This window comes from Tachyglossus aculeatus, chromosome X1, assembly GCF_015852505.1.
Source record: "Tachyglossus aculeatus isolate mTacAcu1 chromosome X1, mTacAcu1.pri, whole genome shotgun sequence".
NCBI lineage: Eukaryota > Metazoa > Chordata > Mammalia > Monotremata > Tachyglossidae > Tachyglossus > Tachyglossus aculeatus.
This window is the reverse complement of record NC_052101.1, coordinates 77,624-97,938: the sequence shown is the minus strand read 5'-3', so window position 1 is coordinate 97,938 and position 20,315 is coordinate 77,624. Positions and strand designations below refer to the sequence as shown.

At 43.5% G+C, this 20,315-nt stretch overlaps 1 protein-coding gene across 1 annotated transcript in view; it reads left to right on the top strand.

Moving 5' to 3' along the window:
• Positions 1–20,315, top strand: part of ADAM17 (ADAM metallopeptidase domain 17) — a 58,225-nt gene that overhangs the window by 27,592 nt on the left and 10,318 nt on the right. Inside the window, exons 7-15 of the mRNA XM_038772118.1 lie at positions 2,000–2,089; positions 3,322–3,435; positions 5,524–5,668; positions 9,690–9,778; positions 10,998–11,150; positions 15,425–15,624; positions 16,317–16,420; positions 18,041–18,175; positions 18,558–18,688. Coding sequence (XP_038628046.1) covers positions 2,000–2,089; positions 3,322–3,435; positions 5,524–5,668; positions 9,690–9,778; positions 10,998–11,150; positions 15,425–15,624; positions 16,317–16,420; positions 18,041–18,175; positions 18,558–18,688 — 1,161 coding nt within the window. The remainder of the gene's footprint in view (positions 1–1,999; positions 2,090–3,321; positions 3,436–5,523; positions 5,669–9,689; positions 9,779–10,997; positions 11,151–15,424; positions 15,625–16,316; positions 16,421–18,040; positions 18,176–18,557; positions 18,689–20,315) is intronic.

The following is a 20,315-nucleotide window of genomic DNA, read 5'->3' as shown; positions in this document are numbered from 1 at the left end:
GCCTGGCAAAAATGCAGTCATTGCTCCATTGCCCTCCCTATTTTCTCCCACTTATTCTTGTTACAGTGTTTCATTTAATGACCAGTGAATGGAATTGCTTCTGTGGGTGGTGGGGATTGTGGTTGTGAAATACCAAGTTACTTAAATTCTTGGGTCATGTCAGTGTTTTACTAGGAAGATTATTACTTATTTCATTACGGTTGCTGGGTTTTTTGTTTTATTTTGGGTTTTTTTGCTTTTTTCAGGATGGGAGTTATTTGCTTTTTCTCACAGGGGCTGCTCCTTTGTTTGCTCCCCATTCCTCAAGGTGTCTGGTGAAAAGAGGCCTCGTTTTAAAATTGTGCTTCTCAGTTGTTCAGCTGGCATTAAATTATTTAAGCACAAATCTTAGGCTGCGATTGAAACTTGCCTGAAATTATTTGTGCAGTTTCAGTCCGTTCCTTCTAAATAATTATCGGTTCGAGACCATTGCTCTTTCTGGGTCCTCTAGGGAGAGGATGGTCAATTTTAGGACCTGATTGTGAAAACAGCACTCAGTGTAGTGGAAGAGACCGTCTCCAAACCTTTTTGCCTGAAAGCACCGTCAGCCTACTCTGATTTCTTTTCCAGCACCCCTCTCTCTATAATGAACAATATATCCCTCATGTTTTTTTCAGATTTTTAATGCATATTTTTGTTTCAGGTAAATTGAGGAACATAATTCTTATTATTGCTATATATTTTCAAAAACACTTCCGAATAACCATATGAAAAATTTCAAATTCACTGATCACAAGATCAATGTAAAACCTTTCCATTTGTTTTATTTTCGAAACACGTGGGATGGAATAGATTTCAAGTTATCCTTTATTCTGAGGCAAACATTGGTCAACCACCTTCACATTTCTTGAATATCATTACTTATCATTGTTCAGGTTATTTATCATCGAACTACTCATTTACATTGTAAAGACCCAATAATGATGTAAATCACAAAAGCAAATAAATTATCTTCAGTCTCTGGTACTGAAACCCAAGGGACAGTGGTTTACCCAAGGGGCTTAGTACCACTTGGGGGTGGGGATGGTGGTGGGTGTGTGTGTGTCCATCTACGTGTGTATGTATAGTAGTGTGTGTGTGTGTGTGTGTGTGTGTGCGCTTGCATGCAAATAGACATATCTAGATATCTCTATATATATTATTCCCTAATCTATTTTAATAGTTTGGGTGCATTTTCTGAAAGTTACTAAACAGACTTTTTATACCTTCTCCCCCGAAACATCCCGCAGTCACTCCCCCTCCCACCCCATCCCCTAAAGTTTAAAACTCTGACTGTCAGAACACTCTAGAACATTCCTGAGTGAGAACAGTTGTCCAACCCAGGATTCCAAGGATATTCTGGGAATCAGCATGGCATAGTAGGAAAGTAGCCTCGAAGGTAGGGGCCTTGGGTTCTAATCCCAACTCTGTCACTTGTCTGCTGTGTGACCTTGGGCAGGGCACTGTTCTGTGCCCCAGTTTCCTCATTTATAAAATGAGGATTCAGTGCCTGTTCTCCCTCCCCCCTTAGACTGTGAACCCCATATGGGACAGGGACTGTGTCTGACCCAATTGTATTGCTTTTACCCTAGCATTTAATATAGTGCTTTGCACATAGCACTCAACAAATACCGTTATTAATATTATTATTCTTCGTTGCTAACAGGATGCACAGGGAAACCCTGTAATAGTAGTCCTTGACATCCATCCTAGTGTAACATCCCGAACTTTTTCCCTCTTCATCCCTTACTTTCCTTCCAATAGTCTACTGTGGATTGCTCATCAGTGAATTTAAACATTGGACATCATTATCTTGTAATGCTTTTCATGTGCCTTAGGGCAGGCATTTTGATTTCTTCTGGATAGATTTATAATACTTCCCAAGCACTTAGTACAGTGCTGTGCACACAGTAAGCACTCAATAAATACAAATGAATGAATGAATGAATACTTGAATTTTTTTTTTCCCTTATTCCTACAGATAGAGTTAATTGACAGAGTTGATGACATCTACCGTAATACATCCTGGGATAATGCAGGTTTTAAAGGTTACGGAATCCAGATAGAGCAGGTATTTGTCAGTACATGTTCTAAATAAGCTTTGTGCCATTGAGCTGAAGCTATGATTTAGGTGTTGCATATTTGCTTAGTTAAAGCTGTTAAGTATAGAGTAAGAAACTGAAAGACCTTTGCTCTAAAAGTGTGACTGGATTTCTGATGCTATTGATTGGTCTGTCAGGGTTGTTTTTTAGCAACCCACATTGAAGGGATGATGTTTCAGCGTGACCTTCCTGGTTTGATTGCCCAGTTTTACCATCTAGTAGTTACTTGAAGTCTGCTCTATTTTCGGAACATACATTCCCCTCAGTTCAGCATGAAGGAGTTTGGAATCCAGATCTTTGTTGGTTTCCCATTCAGATATACTTTTGGGATTGTCTGTGAAGTTAAAGGGATTCACCATCCGTGATGTCTCCCTCATGTACAAAGGACAGCTATGCTTACCTTGGAGGAATAAGCATTGTGTTTTCGTGTTTTCTGAATGTGTACTTTATAAAGTCTATGACATTACTGCGCACTGGGTGCTTCTTTCATTTGGAAGTTTATAATCACCTATTATTTTCTTTCCAGAAATAACATTGTTTTCTAATTATGTTAGAACTCCCCACCCCTAAGCTGTCAAACTATCAAATACATAGATTTATATGAACACTACATGCATTCTTGGGGGAAAGAAAAAGGCTCTTCATAACTTTCTCATTTCTATGAATTGTCCTAAGTATAATGTACATAATATCACCCAGGTGTTTTTCACTCCTTTGGGATTTCAGTAGGATCAGGGTCACTTGTGGACAATATCGATGGGTGGCTTTTGTTTTGTTTTTTGGTTGCTTTGTATTGTTTTGTTCTTTTTAATGTATATATTTCTGAATCTCTAAAATATTTTAGTTGGAGTAAGTTTAGTTGGAGTAAGTGGACTTGCCTTAGTCCTCTCTCCCAAGTTTTTTATCTGAGTTTTTTCTAAATAAATTCTGGACATATGAAAATCAAGTACAGAGGAAACTGATGTCATTTTTATAATGAGCTCTCACTTGATGGGTTTAAAGTCAAAACCCACTTGGAAATTTCCACTCTCGTGGAAATTAAATTTAAGTTCAGATGAAGTTAAAACTTCTAAGACAACTTTTCTAGTTCTGCATATTGCCCTTTTGGGACAAATGAAATAATTGCAGAATCTTTTGGGACTTTCAGTATTTCTGTGAACTAACAGAAGGTGTTCTAAATGTATTATTTCTTGAAATATAGATTCGCATTTTGAAGGAGCCTGAAAAGGTAAAACCTGGTGAAAAACACTTTAATATGGCTAAAAGTTATCCCAGTGAAGAGAAGGATGCTTGGGATGTGAAGATGTTACTGGAGGTAGGCCACTCTTCATAGAAGTAACATTGTGAATCGACTACTACCTCCTCTATGTTGATGACTCTTAAGTATCTATCTACCTTGCTGACCAGAACCTCTCCGCTTCTCGGCAGTCTCCCGTTTTCTCCTTCCTTGAGGGCATCACCATATGGCTGTCCTACCAGCACTTTAAGTTCAGTGTGTCAAAAACTGAACTCCTCCCCTCCCAAACCCTCTCCTCCACCTTACCATCCCATCTCAGTTGACAGAACCACGTTCTTTCCTGTCTATGAAGCCTGCAGTTTTGTCATTATCCTTGATGATTTGCTCCCTTTCAATTGTCATATTCAGTCTGCCGCTAAATCCTCTCCGATTTTCTTCCAACATTTCCTGAATCAGCCCCTTCCTCTTTATGCAAAAAGCCACTACCCTCATCCAGGTACTGGGCATATCCCATATCCCAGTTTACTCTGTCACCTCCTTGCTGGTCTCCCTCTCCAGTCTTTACTTCATTCTGATATCACATCTGGTGTGTCACATCTTTCTAAATCATCGCTTGCTTCTCCGCTCCTTCAGAACTCACCCAATCATCTCCACATCACACAAAAACTGAAGACATTAACTTTAAGGCCCTTCATCAGTTCACTCTCCTCTCCCTTTACCCTTCAGTGCTGGCATTCTCATTCCTCTGAAGCCCAGCTTCTCAGTGTGCCTTGTTCCAGGCTCTCCTGCCCCCGAACCCTGGCCTACAGCCACTGCCTTCTTGCCTGGAACTCCCTTCCCCTTCAAGGCCACCAGACCTCAGCTGTCCATGTTTTCTAAGTCCTTCCACAAATCCCACTTCCTCCAGGAAGCTCTCCCTGACCAGTTTTTCTTTTCCCCAGGTTACACCCTCTCAGCTATTATCCCAATACTGTTGCAGTCTCAGTCTTAGAACAGTTGTACATATCTGTTTACAAACTTTACTATTTAACCACCTCTTTCTCCTATGGGTCAATTATTATATGTGCCTCCCCCACTGAACAGTTATCTCCTTAGAGGTTTCAGTTCTGTTAACGATAAGGAAGCAGTATGGGAGTCGGAGGATCTGGGTTCTAATCCAGGTTCTGCCACTTGTCATTCATTTCATCATATTTATTGAGCGCTTACTGTGTGCAGAGCACTGTACTAAGCGCTTGGGAAGTACAAGTTGGCAACATATAGAGATGGTCCCTACCCAACAACGGGCTCGCAGTCTAAAAGTCTGCTGTGTGACCTTGGGCAAGTCATTTCACTTCTCTTTACCTCAGTTACCTCACCTGTAAAATGGGGATTAATACTGTGAACCCCAGGTGGGACATGGACTGTGTCTGACCTGATTAGCTTGAATCATCTACTCCAGCGTTTAGTATGGTGCCTGACACATAGTATGCACTTAACAAATGCCATTAAAAAAAAAAAAAGTCAGAAACGTGGGATGAGCGGGTCTGAGAGACCAACTCAAGCAGCTGGCAGAGCAATGGAGCTTGTGGTCCCAGGGAGTGGGACCTATGCTTTAGACACCATCCTTTCCAAGCACTTGACATGGATATTACGTTATTATACTACCATTGTATTACTGTGAGCTTCCTGCTGAACACCCAGCAGGGTGTTCCATTTTCTCATTTGTCCACCTGATGATGCTCAGGTGGATAATAATAATAATAATAATTATGGTATTGGTTAAGCACTTACTGTGTGTCAAGCACTTTCCTAGGCACTGGGGTAGATAAAAGGTAATCAGGTTGAACACAGTCTCTGTGCCACATGGAGCCCACAGTCTTAATCCTCATTTTACAGATAGGGTAACAGGCACCGAGGAGCAAAGCGACTTGCCCAAGCTGAGTCAGCAGACAAGTGGCAGAGCTGGGATTAGAACCCACGTCCTCTGATTCCCAAGCCCGTGTTCTTGCCACTGGGCCATGCTGCTGCCGGGTAGCAGTCTGGCCACAATGGCACTGGAATGTGATGGAGAGACTTGAACCGTGACTAGTAATATTAACCTGTTTTGGGACACTGACTTGAAACTTTTCGTATCTCTTTTATTTTGATTTTGGAATCTAATTAAAAATTATTTGATCCTTTTTTAAGCAATTCAGTTTCGACATAGCCGAGGAAGCTTCTAAAGTCTGCCTTGCTCATCTTTTCACATACCAAGACTTTGATATGGGAACTCTTGGATTGGCTTATGTTGGATCTCCCCGGCCAAACAGTCATGGAGGTGTTTGTCCGAAGGGTAAGGTTTTTCAGCGCTGAGTGAGCATAATTTTGATATGTTCACAATTCAACCTCAGTTATTCAGACTGATTTCCTCTCGACCTTATAAAATATTTTGTAGGTAATCTTTTAAATATTAAGTCATCAGAGAAATTGAAAGAAAAAGTATTCATAGTTAAGGACAGGAAGTATTTTGGTAAAATTCTCTTTTGGTTGAAGTGGAATAATATATCAGGAGTTGAGCAGAGACTTGGGGTAGTAGTTGGGGTATTGACTACTGGAAGCGTAACCTTGTAATAGAACAGATCTGTCCCTTCATATTATGCCAGGGAGATTAAAATAGTAGTACTAACAGTTGTTGAGCACCCACTTGTAATGTGCACTATCCTAGGCATCTTGGAAATGGTGCCTACAAGAAGTAAAGCATCATTTTGCCCACTCCACAAAAGACCTCCATCATTTACTATGTGCTCTGCACATAGTAAGCGCTCAATAAATACGATTGATGATGATGATGATGATTTGCCTATTCCTCTGCATCAAGCAGAAACTCCTGACCATTAGCTTTAAGGCACTCAATCAGCTCTGTCCCCACTACTTACTCCTGCTCCTCTCCCCCGACACCCTAGCTCGTGTGCTTCTCTCTTGTCATTGTGCCTCATTCTTTTTTTTTTTTTGATGGCATTTATTAAGCGCTTACTATGTGCAAAGCACTGTTCTAAGCGCTGGGGAGGCTACAGGGTGATCAGGTTGTCCCACACGGGGCTCACAGTCTTCATCCCCATTTTACAGATGAGGTAACTGAGGCCCAGAGAAGTGAAGTGATTTGCCCAAAGTCACACAGCTGACAGTTGGCGGAGCCAGGATTTGAACCAATGACCTCTGACTCCAAAGCCCGGGCTTTTTCCACTGAGCCACGCTGCTTCTCTGTTGTCTTCGCCCACTGTATACCCCTCTGCTCACCCTCTTTACTGCCACAAGCTAACTTCATTATGGTACCTTCACCCTGACTCTCCCTTCTCCTACCCATTGCTTATCAATCAATCAATCAATTGTATTTATTGAGCACTTACTGTGTGCAGAGCACTGTACTAAGTGCTTGGGAAGCACAAGTTGGCAACACATAGAGACAGTCCCTACCCGACAGTGGGCTCACAGTCTAAAAGGGGGAGGCAGAAAACAAAACCAAACATACTAACAAAATAAATAGAATAGATATGTACAAGTAAAATAAATAAACAAATAAATAGAGTAATAAATATGTACAAACATATATACATATATACAGGTCTTGCTCTCACAGTCACCTCTCTCCCTGGAACTCTGTCTCCCTACACACCTGAGATCCTGCCCTCTCTATCTTTTAAGCCATTCTGATAATAATATTGGTATTTGTTAAGCGCTTACTATGTGCTAAGCACTGTTCTAAGCGCTGGAGTAGATACAAGGTAATCAGGTTTTCTCACATGGAGCTAACAGTCTTCACCCCCATTTTACAGATGAGGAAACTGAGGCACAGGGAATAATAATAATGGCATTTATTAAGCGCTTACCATGTGCAGAGCATTGTTCTAAGCACTGGGGAGGTTACAGGGTGATGAAGTTGTCCCACGAGGGGCTCACCGTCTTTATCCCCATTTTACAGATGAGGGAACTGAGGTCTAGAGAAGTGAAGTGACTTGTCCAAGGTCACGCAGCTGACTAGTGGCAGAGCCAGGATTTGAACCCACGACCTCTGACTCCCAAGCCTGTGCTCATTCCACTAAGCCACGCTGCTTCAAAAATTCTGAAGTCGCTTCTCCAAGAAGCCTTCTCTGGTTAATTTTTGATCTCCCTACCTTATTTCCTCCAATACTGCTACTTCTGCATAATAATAATAATGGCATTTGTTATGTGCTTACTGTGTACGGTGTACGGTGTAAGCACTGTTCTAAGCGCTGGGGAGGATGCAAGATGATCATGTTGTCCCTCGTGGGACTCGCAGTCTTAATCCCCATTTTACAGATGAGGTAACTGAGGCTCAGAGAAGTTAAGTGACTTGCCCAAAGTCACACAGCAGACATGAGAGGGAGCCAGGATTAGAACCCACGACCTCTGACTCCCAAGCCTGTGCTCTTTCCACTGAGCCACGCTGCATCATCCAAACACCTGGGTACTCACCATCCCCGACCCCTGAGCTTTTCCTTCCCATTAGTAGCACATTTGAACTTAATTGGAAACCTTGTTGGTACTCTTACCTGTAATTTATTTTCATGTCTGCCTCCCCCGCTAGATTGTAAGCTTTTTAAGAGCAGGGAGTGGACCTACCAACTGTCATACTTCCTCATGTGCGTAGTGCAGTGATTTGTACAGAATGAGGGCTCTAATTCTATTGACTGAAGAAATTTATACTTCAGTCAGTGGCATTTATTGAGTGCTTAATGTGTGTCAAGTATTGTGCTCGGAGCTTGAGACAGAACAATGCAGTAGAGTTGATAGACATATTCCCTGCCTTCAAGGAGCTCACCTTATAGAGGAGGAGCTGGACATTGAAATAAATTGCAGCTAGAGGAAATGGGAGCATAAAAGGATATATACCTAAGTGCCGTGGGGCCAGAGTGGATATTGAGTGCTTAATAAGGGTACAGAAATAAATGCATAGGTGATGCAGAAGGGAGGTTTGAATAGGGGAAATGAGGGCCTAGTAATGGAAGACCTCTTTTGATGAGGTGTGATTTTTAATAGGGCTTTGAAATTGTGGAAATGAATCATAAAAACATTTATGGGAGTAGTCCAGAATCAAAATAATCCTAGACACAAACGAAACTATGGCTGATGGGATTATGTGGCATAGGGTGCTGAGAAACTGATCAGTGAAGGCTTGTGGGAGGAGGTGTCATATGCTGAAGGGCTTTGAATGTCGGGGAGAACTGGTCTACCGAAGTTGGGAAGGAAAGGAGCTCCAAGCTGGAGGAACGTTGTGAGCAAGGGGTCGGGATGGGAGTTTCGAGAGTGAGGTAGAGCTAGTAGGTTGGCTTAGGAGGAACAAAGAGAACGTGTTGGAGAAGAGTGGGTGAAGCAAGCAGCTAGGTAAGGTGGATGAGTGGGTGGAGGGCCTTGGAGCCCATTGTGTAGGATGCAGAGCGAGAAGGGATGCTAGGGAAGGATTTTGAAGAGAGGCGAGATGTGGGTGTCAAGTGGTGCTTCATGAAGATAGTCCATGCAGCAGTGGGTAGTAGAGATTGAGCGAGGATGCTAGAGGTGAAGGGAGGAGAATGAAGAGAGGAAGGGAAGGAGCTGGGGAAAGGGGAAAAAAGGAATAAAGGGAGAGTCTAACATGGGGGCTGACGGCGCTCTGAGATTATGGGGATTTGCTTCCGTTTTCCGACTTGTAGGAGAGTATATGCACTCCTTTATATCCTAATCAGTGGTATTGAGCACTTACTTTGTGCAGAGTGCTCTACTGAGTGCTTGGGAGAGTTCAGTACACTGCACTCCCTATCCCACCCATTTTGACTTAATTAAAACCCACGATCATCTCAGGAGACCCCTGTTGTAGGGTAAAGTGGGATTTATCCTACAACAATCCCTAAAGTGGGATTAGAGAAACAGCGTGGCTTAGTGGAAAGAGCCTGGACTTGGGAGTCAGAGGACGTAGGTTCTAATCCCAGCTCCACAACTTGTCTGCTGTGTGACCTTGGGCAAGCAAGCCACTTGACTTTTCTGTGCCTCAGTTCCCCCATCTGTAAAATGGGGGTGAAGACTGTGAGCCCCATGGGGGACAACCTGATGACCTTGTATCTACCCCAGTGCTTAGAACAGTGCTTGGCACAGAGTAAGCGTTTAACAAACACCATAATTAGTGTTATTATTTTATTTTTAATTTGACGCCTAGTTTGGACATTGACTTTTGTGCAAGGCAGTTTCAAACTAAAGCCACATAAAAAGAATTTGAGAATTGATAGCATTAGCAGCTGAGGAAGTTTTGACTTTTAAGAGCAAGCTCCCTAGAGCTATATGTTTAGTAAGCAATTTGACTCTTCTTCTTCTTCTCTTTCTAGCTTATTATAGCTCAAATGGAAAAAAAAACATTTATCTGAACAGTGGTTTGACCAGCACAAAAAATTATGGTAAAACCATCCTTACAAAGGTACCTTCAGTTACATCTTTAAAAAATGTGTTTATTGGATCGTAAATGCTTTAAAAGTTTTAATAAAACTTTAATATCACTGAGAGGAAGTAACACTTCAGTGATTCATATACTCTCCGCTTCTGTTTCCACTGTGCTTGGTTCTGGCTTTTGATTTGTGTTCTAAATCAACTTTTACACCCTAAGGGCTACAGTGTGTAGTAACTAGCCACCAGTCTTCGTTTGAATTCAAATTAAAAACGAGAATCAAGCACAGTGGAAACAGAAGTGGAAGGGTATATGAATAACTGAGGTGTTGATTTCCTCTGTGATATTAAAGTTTTAAATCACTTAGTTTTCAACAGTTGTAAAATTGAGGCCATGACTTTTTTTTTACATTGACTTTTAAAAATATCTAGCAGGTAGTCAAATAATCCCCTTTGCTTATATGATATTGATATAGTTCCTTTTAAGAAGAGGAATCGGAAGGCAGATGAGGAAAATAAAGGGCTTAGTCTGGGAAGCCCTCTTGGAGGAAATGGGATTTTGGGGATTTGAAGGTGGGAAGAGTGGCGAACTCTCAGATATGCCGGGGAGAGTGTCCCAGGCCAGAGGGAGAACATGGGGAAGGGGGATAACGGCCAGAGAGACAAGATTGAGGTACGCGGTCCAAGTACGTTGGTGTTAGAGGGGTGGAGTGTGCGGAATGGATTGTAATAGGAGCTCAGCGAGATTAGATAGGAGGGAGAGAGCATGTTGATGCTAAAATAATTGATTTGCATTAACTCTGCAGATAAAATGATGCAGTTAAACAGTCGTGCAAATTTGGGGTCTCACTCTTTAAACATGAAAATATGTTTATAATCTTTGGAAACTAGATGGCCTTTACCATTATCACAGTTATTTTATTGGTATTTTGCAGAGTGTTGATGATTGGTCCAGAGATTACATGTTTTCATTATTAAGTTTTTCCCAGCAATCTAAAATAGATCTGTTAAATTTTATGGAGTGGTTCAAGTGGAATTCAGAACAAATAGCTGAAGAATTAATTCTTCAATTGACCTGGATATAAAAAAGTTGACTTTGAATAACAGTTTTTGATGTGCCTTTTAAAAGTTCATGGTCTAGAGGGAAACCATTTCCATTTAAAATGTATTCCTGAAAATACCTGAGCTAGAGTTTAACTAGTGTTAGCTGTTGTTACTGTATAACACTGTTTATTCTTTTGATGCTTATTAAGGAAGCTGATTTGGTTACTACTCATGAATTGGGACACAACTTTGGAGCAGAACATGATCCTGATATTAGAACAGATTGTGTCCCAAATGAAGATCAAGGAGGGAAATACGTCATGTATCCAATAGCTGTAAGTGGAGATCATGAGAACAATAAGGTGCGTGCCTATTTTTTCAGGGTGTGGTTGGGAAAGAAGAATATTTGTTAGATTGTTGATAGATGACATTCAGTAGCTGTGTCACTGCCAAATACCTTAACTAAATGGCTTTGTATTTGGGAATCAAGGTGTGTTTGGCCTCTACTCCTATGGCCATCTTTGTCTATATAATAAATCAGGTTAAATATCAGGGCAAGATGTCCCAGGGGCTAAAATTGGAAATTTTTCCTTTGCTTCGAGTTGGCTTCTAGAGAGTAATTGTTATAGTGGTTTAGGCTGAGCAGTACAAGTCTAAGGGTCTGGTATGCCTTCCAGCAAGTAATTTTTTTTTTAATCAAGAAGTGGCTTAATTAAAGGCTCAGTAAGAACAATTTGACATTTTCAAAACTCAGATTTGGTCATAAATGAAACCAGTCACTGACAGAATAGCTCCCTCTGTACTGATGAATCAGGACCAACTTGTACTTTTCAATAACATTGTCCAGTCAGAGTCTGTGACCCAAGGAGACGATCCTCTCTATTCTGCCTTTCCCTTTCCTTTCGAAACCACTCACCTGGTCCCTGAAGGAATTTTAGGGACTGGGAAGAGGGAGTCCGGAACCTGAGGGGGACCAAAGGGCAGCCATCACCAGGAGTGATTATTAGGAGCTAGTTTGCAGTTGATCCTAGTAACCACTGCCGGGCGCCCCCTTTTAGGAAGCTCTTTTTTGGGCTAGTGCTCATCTTTTAGCACTCTGTCACTGCAAGATAAGGCTGAAAGGGTTATCCTGTTATAGAGTATTTCCCTCCCCGCACATAGAAGGATTATGACTGACTAAATTGAGAGAATGAATAAAATCCATTTCTCGTTAGCTTAAGATTGGCATATCTGTTAACATGATGTCCCTTTTTGTTGGCTGGGATGTGAACAAAGTAACACTCTGAAAATTAAGTTCTGTGTGTCCTTTCATTTGTCACCTTAAAAAAAAATTAGTTCAATTTCACTGTGGTACATATTAGATCTAAAGTAATATTTCAGTATTGGTTCATATTGATATTTCTGTCTGTGTAGCTCGTTGTGGACAGGGAATGGGTCTGTTTGTTATATTGTACTTTCTCAAGCGCTGAGAACAGAGCTTTGCACGCAATGCTCAATAAATACTATTTAATGAATTAATGTAGCTTTACTGGCTCCATCCCTGTTTTAAAATTTATATTGTTGTGCTCAATTTGGGGGATCTGGGAATGCATTAATGCACTCACTGTACCTTATTTCTTATGGGAAAACTAGACTTCTTGACATAAAGCTCTTCTTCTTTTGGAACCCATGAAGAGCACTAACCAGGGCATCAGGGCAGAGGGGATGAGCAGAGTGTTCTGAGGTAGTCCCAAAGGAGTCTCATCTGTAGATGGTTGATTTCCAGAGTCCCAGGTATGGGATCATACCTATAGCAGATTTCTGTGGTTTTTGCTTTTTTGGCTCTGCCACGTCCTCCATTCGTTTGTTCATTCATTCATTCAGTCGTATATACTGAACGCTTACTATGTGCAAAACACTTTACTAAGCACTTGGGAGAGTATAACAATATAACAATAAAATTGTTCTCTTGTCTCCCCCTTCTAGACTGTAAGCCCACTGTTGGGTAGGGACCATCTCTGTATGTTGCCAACTTGGACTTCCCAAGCACTTAGTACAGTGCTCTGCACACAGTGAGCGCTCAATAAATACGATTGATTGATTGATTGATAGACCTGGTCCTCTGCTCTGCGAGGAGCTGGCAGCTCCAAGTCCAGTTGAGTTTGGGTAAAGCAACCAATTTTTAGTGACTCTGTCTCTAATGCCCTTACTTACTTGGAGTGAGAAGTGCATTCCTAACTAGGACAGCTCAGGAATCCAGGGTGCCGCTTAATGTGCTGCTGCCTCCCTTCAGCAGCCAGGCAACTAATGTTTTGAACTGACTGCTTGCGTGGCACTTTTTTGAGCCTATGGTTTGAGTTTTCTCCTTGCAGGTAGATTGTATGCGTGATTTGTATTTCACTAGTAGTGATGTTCTGTGCTGAGCCAGCCGCACACTCTTGCTTAGTCCCCTTGCATCAACCGCATAGTAGTGAGATTGTTGTTTGGGCTGAGTATACAGCCTGTGACTGTGGAAAGAAAACTCCGTGTGCCATCTTCAGGTTTGTTCACGATGGAGCGAGGCACTCACAACCATGGTACCGGTCGTCGAGGGTTTCACCGGGAAAATGTTAGACTTGGGGTTCAAGATGGTTCTGTGTCAGATGCCTTTAGATGATCTGAGTGCTCAGCTTACATCAGTGTCCTTTGTGTCCCACAATGTTCTCTGAGGTTGGGGGTAGAAAAACACAGGGTGAACTGGGGAGAGGCAGGGAGGGTTCCTGGAACATCTGCAGAAAAACCTCAGAAGTCACAACCTCTGCAAGTGTGTCAGCTGGGTAAATTGTACAAGCTGCCACTTTCATCAGACTCTTGGCAGAATCCCCTATTTGGAGGGGGCTGAGCCTGCAATTACTGGAGGTGTTTCTGGGCTCCCTTTACAGTTTTTGTGTTAAAAGCTCAAAGTCCTAACCTGCATGTCTGCATTTGGATTTGGGGTAGAAGAGGGGGTCCCAAGGAATGATTCCTGCCTGCTGAGAGGAGGGAGGGGAAATTGGCAGGAAGGAGGAGTGGGAGGAGGTCAGGCTCCTGAGCATCGGCAGCAAACCTCAGGAGGGAGGATAGGCGGCTGGCTGGATCCTGAATTGTCCCTGTGGTGTCTGGGGTGCTTAGCTGAGCACCAGGAGGGGTGGTGGTAGCGCAGCTTAAGTGGTAGATGGTTGGGGCTCGCTTGGTGGAGATATCCAATTATCATCTCTTCCAGGAAGAGAAAAGCCAGAGAACTTTGGGACCCTGTGATTACTTTCAGAAGTAATTACAGCGTTGCTCAGTGGAAAGAGCAAAGGCTTGGGAGTCAGAGGTCATGGGTTCGAATCCCGACCACTTGTCAGCTGTGAGACCTTGGGCAAGCCACTTAACTTCTCTGGGCCTCAGTTACCCCATCTGTAAAATGGGGATTAAGACTGTGAGCCCCACGTGGGACAACCTGATCACCTTGTATCCCCCCCCGGCCAGTGCTTAGAACAGTGTTTTGCACATAGTAAGCCCTTATACCATTAAAAAAAAGCCCATGGCCTCCTACAGTGGCTCTCGGGCCTGTTTGGGCTGAGGAGACCCTGGTCTGCCTCGCAGCCACGGAGGCTAACACATGTGAGTGTCATCCGGCTCTTTGAGATGTTCTACCGGCGTCCCTCCCAGGCTGTTCTCAAGAACAAATGGCAAGGAGAGAACAGAGGGAATCTAGTCGGTCTGCTAGCATCAAGGCTGTGCTCACTCTACTGGGTGAAACTTTTGCGGAGAATGGGTGACAGCAGGATACCAGAAAACTGCTGTTCGATGAGCTGGAATCGGGAGACAGAAAGCAAGGAGGGCAGACAAGCGTTTTATGGACATGGTAAAACAAAACCTCAGACCGTGCTGCATCCCAGCTGGAAACTGGCAGCCAACTGCTGAGGACAGATCTGCATAGCACATTTACCTATTGATTTCTCCTCCTCTAGCAGCCGCCTTGTCAATCAGTTGTTTTTTCAGAGTTTCTGGGACTGGTCATTAACTTGCCAGAAATTCTGGGTGCATTTTCAAGAGTTTCTGGTATCCGGCCAACCTCTTCACTGCATTAATAGAGTAGACTCCTGGATAATTAAACCCATTTTGGTTTTAGAGGAGAAAGTAAGGGTTGCGAATGAGTGGCTGATTGTCGCAGAGGACACTATCTACTCCTCCTCACGTCCTTTGGTGCCACAGTAAAAGACAAGCGAATGGGTTGGGTGGGCCCAGCACAGCATTGCTCGTGTTCTTGTATCCCAGTGTTCAAAGCCAGTTAGCAATAAGTGAATTAAGCCTGACTTGGCATCACTTGATTTAAATTGGCCATGGCATGCCTGTAGGTCTGATAAATGGTGAATCATGTGTGATGCTGAGATGTGTGGTTCCCTCACTTATGTGTAAAGGGAGACTTTTCTATGGGCACAGTAGCAGAGGCTAGAGAAGATGTGTGCATCAAGGTACACAGTGGTCCACCAAGAAATAGGAGACTTCAGGAATGACCTTCCTTCTCCTTCAAATGGGTAATGTTGCATCTAAATTTTTTCTTCAGACACGTTGATGTTACAAAGGCAGGAACTCTCTACCTTTGGAGGTTGTAATTTTATGAAGTTTTCTGTGGGATTTTTTTAAATAGATGTTTTCAAACTGCAGTAAGGATTCCATCTTCAAGACCATCGAGACTAAAGCCCGGGAGTGTTTCCAAGAGCGCAGCAACAAGGTGTGTGGGAACTCTAGGGTGGATGAGGGAGAAGAGTGTGACCCTGGCATCATGAACCTCAACAGTGATCCCTGCTGCAGCAGCAGTTGCATGCTGAAAACAGGAGTGCAGTGCAGGTGAGAGGGGTTCTGTCCATAGAGCCCACAAGCTCACTGGCCTGGCTTATTGTTTTGGATGTGGAGGGGGTGCTAACTTGCGGAGCCGGTAACCCCATGATCCTTCAGATTCCTCTTCTCCAAATCAGAGTTTGTAAGAAATGAACAAATCATGTACATGTGCTGGGGCTGAGGGTTGGGTGAATAGCAAATGCTTAAAGGGTACAGATCCACATGAATAGGTGATTCAGAAGGGAGCGGGAGTAGGGGAAATGGGCTCTTAGTTGGGGAATGCCCCCACCTCGGAAGAGATGTGATTTTAGTAAGGCTTTGAAGGTGGGTTTAGTGGTGGTCTGTCATGTCAAGGAGGAGGGAGTTAAGTGACTTGCCCAATGTCACAAGGCAAGTAGGTGGCACCAGTGTCACAAGGCAGGTAGGTGGTGAGTGGAATTAGAACCCAGGTCCTCTGACTCCAGGTCCGTGCTCTGCCCACCAGTCCTCATTCTTTTCATATCCTCCTGAATATCCTGTGCATTGCCAAGTTCATTTTGTTGCTTCTCAGTCATGGGAAAATGATTATTCCTTATTCACAGTGATCTATTTGGTCCATAATCAATGTAGAAAAAACACTGGAGAACCTAGTAATTTCTTCTTGATGGCAAAAATAAGTTTTCTTTGTGGCTTCATTTGTCTGTCCTGCCCCTTTCCCCCAGTGATCGGAACAGTCCTTGTTGTAAGAACTGTCAATTTGAGACTGCCCAGAAGAAATGCCAGGAGGCTATCAATGCGACCTGCAAAGGACAGTCCTACTGCACTGGTGAGTGATAATAGCTTACTACTTCCTTTCATTATTTCAGCACTGCTGTCTGGCTGCCCCCAGTGTCAACAAATATCATGGAGATTTAAGCGGTGTGCAGCTGCGGCTGCTGCCCCTGGGAGTTCCCAATTTAAAGGAGCAAGAAAAAAGTAATAGAATACCAATTTCTCGAGCTATTCTAAGTTTCAGCCCTTTAAAGCTGGCTAAGAGCCCATTAGTTCTTCATTATCTCAGTTGTGCCCGGGGAATTGGAGCTTCACAGCTCCCAGTTAGGGAGCAGGCCCTGGTCTGTCTCCTGACTGGGGCAGCTTTTTGTCCTTGCAGTTTTTTTCACTCGCGGAGGAGGAAGCCTCCACCACGACCCGGCCAGGCGTTCCCGCTCCCTCTGGCACAGCGACGATCGCGTGCTTGACAGAGCCCTCCTGCCTCATTCAAAAATCACATAGCCACCCTTATTGCACTGGGAGACGGCTTTTCTCTCTGTGTTTTTGTCTATAAACTGTGTAGGAGACGAGGGAACGGTTTTCTGACTTGGCGAGGGTGTCTGGATAAAGCGCGGGGCGGGAAGAAACGACTTATGGCCACGGTGCAGCCTTAGAGGGAGTTTTCCTTAATGTAGGGTACTGCGAGGATGCAACCCCAGAGTTCTAGGAGAACTGGGGTACTCCACATCTACTTGTATCTTGGTCGCCACAGTTGTTTATGTTCAGAAGTGGAAAGGAAATAGAAGTCCTTGAATTAGAAAAGTTAATCTCCCCATCAAACATTTATCGATGGCCCGCAGATGTGCCTTGGTACATGGAACGAGAATCTGATCAGTTCTGTCATCCATTCTGTAAATACTCCTTTGGACATAGTATTGCTCTCGCCCCTGTAATCCTGCATGAATTTCACCTCATTTATATTACCTGTCATTCGTTATTCAAGGTGGCTTGCTTACTTTAGACCCCATTTCCATCCAGAGGTAGAAGTATAGAGCCGAGCGGGCCAGTCCACCATGGTCTCCTGGGCTTGGATCTTTGAACTTTACTTCCTTTATGTACGTCTGTTCCGTAAGGTTGATTTTCAGTAATTCATCTCGGCTGTTGCCAATCCAGCCTGCGGTAGTTATTGGAGGGTGTCTCTGTGTCTCTTCCTTCACCTTCCTTCTTTTGAGGAAAAGCTTGTGCTTTTTATTGGAGCCATGTGGGATGGAGGGGGTGTCTGCTTTGATTATCTTAATAATAACTGTGGCATTTGTTAAGCGTTTGCTATGTGCCAGGCACTGTTCTAAGCGCTGGGGTGGATACAAGCAAATCGGATTGGACTGTCCCACATGGGGCTCATACTCTTAATCCACATTTTAACTCTGAGGGAACCGAAGCACAGAGAAGTGAAGGGACATGCCCAACATCACACAACAGATGTGTGGCGGAGCTGGGATTAGAACCCAGGTCCTTCTGACTCCCAGAACCATGCTCTTTCCACTAGGCCACACTGCTTTTCTATCTTGACCTTACCCCAGGGCTTAGCACAGTTCATAGCACGTTATAATAGCTTAATAAATACTGTCACGGCCCCCGAGAGTCCTGTTGTTACATTCAGCAACTGCACAATTCTGAAATGGTTGTCCGTGTCCAGGGAACAGTAGTGAATGTCCCCCTCCTGGAAATGCTGCAGATGATACCGTGTGTTTGGACCTGGGGAAGTGCAAGGATGGTGTTTGCATTCCTTTCTGTGAGAGAGAGAAGAATCTCCAATCCTGTGCATGCAATGGTAAGGAAACAATTTAACAACCTTGAAAATTGAGTGTGAGTGAGAAATGGGAAAACTGGCTGGCCCTTTAGAAATGAACCTGAGCTCAGTTCTGGCCAAGATGCTGAGGGTCATTTTTTCCTCAGCTGAGAATGTGAAAACTAAAGGGCTGAGTGTTCTTCTGTTCTTACTAGTTTTTCAGTGTCATGGGGCATCTAGTGTAAAGGCGGTGTAAAGCATATGTGGAGAGGAGAGAGCTGGTGTTGTTGCCCGAAGGAGCAAGGACTGAATAGATCAAGTTTAATGGGGGGACAAAACTAGGATTGTTTGCACCAGGGAAGAAAGGAACCTTGTGTTCAATGAAACTTTGGACTCCGTGCTTTGCTTTTGTGCTTTGTTTTAGAAACCGACAATTCTTGCAAAGTCTGCTGCCGGGATCTTTCCGGTAAATGTGCCCCTTATGTTGATGCTGACCAGAAGAACTTATTTTTGAGGAAAGGGAAACCCTGTACTGTAGGATTCTGTGACATGAATGTAAGTATAGATCCCTTCAATTCTCCTGGCTATCATCTTGGGAATTTTTATTTCTAAATGTTTACCAGACTATAGCAGGGAGAGGGGAAAAAAAAAAGTGACACTAAAATTTTGGGTTTTGATTTTTTTTTTAAAACCTTATTGAGGTTTCTTTTTTGACAACAAAGAACAATTGATATTAGACAACAGAAGCATAGACCTTGTGTGGGGGGCTAAGCCAGGACTGGATAGGGAAGAAACTGGTTCTCTGCTACTATCAAAGCGGATTGTTTTGAAACTGGTGGACTTGGGGCGAGCCGATGGAGCATTGAGCCATAAGCTGTACTCTGGAGCTCATGCGGCAGGGACGACAGAGGTGCCGAATGATGCTGCCAAAGAGTAACCTGCAGAGGTAACAGCATCCATCAATCGATGGTATTTATTGGGCACTTACAGTGTGCAGAGCCACTAGTAAGCACATGGGAGAGTACGGTATCACAGAGTTGGTAGACAGGTTCCCTGCCCTCAGTGAGCTTACAGTCTAGCTACTGAATACTGCTTGGGGAAACTGGAACTATTGGTATTTTCCTCATACCTATTGATGTTTCCAAAAGAGAGAGAAATCTGCCTCTGCCTAAAAGTGGTGGTTTGGGTTTGTCTTGCTTTCTATTCAGAGTCACTAGAGTCCACTATGCGGTTGCTCTCAAAGATTGATCATGAGCACTTTTAAAAGATTTTGAGGCAACTTTCATACTTCCCTGCTAAGGACTTTGTGTGCTAATTGCCTTATATGTTAATGACTTCATTTGAAGTTTAGGCAGAAATAACAGCATCTTCTTCATCCTAATCCTCGTAGACCGCTGAGCTGCCTTTGACACTGTGGCCCACCCCTTTCTCTTGGAAAAGTTATCCAACCTTGTCTTCACTGACACTGTCCTCTTTTTGTTCTCCTCCTCTCTCTTTGGCTGTCTCTTCTGTCTCTTTTGTGGGCTCCTCCTCTGCCTCCCACCCCCAACTGTGGAAATCCCTCAAGTCTCAGTTCTGGGTCCCCTTCTTTTCCCCACCTTCCCCAACCCCCTTGGGGAACTCAGGAAGCCTCCCATGGCTTCAGTCAATCATTTAATAGTATTCATTTAGCACTTACTGTGTGCTGAGCACTGTACTAAACACTTGGGAGAGTATCAGTCATATTTATTCAGTACGTATTGTTTGCCAAGCACTGTTCTAAGCACTTGGAAGAGTACAGTATGACAGTTAGTAGACACGTTTGCTGCCCATAAGGAGCTTAGAGTTTAGAAGGAATGACAGACAGTAGTATAAGTAAATAATTTTTTATATATAATGTAGAGACTTGTACATTAGCCCTCTGGGGCTGAGGGTGGGACAAATACCAAATGCTCAAAGGCCACAGATACAAGTGCCATTACCATCTCTGTGGGGATGAGCCCCAAGTCTACACCTGCAGCCCTCATCTCTCTCCTTCGCTGCAGTCTCATATTTCCTCCTGCCTTCAGAACATCTCTACTTGGGTGTCCTGCCTACATCTCAAAATGAACATGTCCGAAACAGAAATCCTCATCTTTGTTTCCACCCAAACCCTGTCTTCCCTGACTTTTCTCATCACTGTAGACAGCACCACTATCCTCCC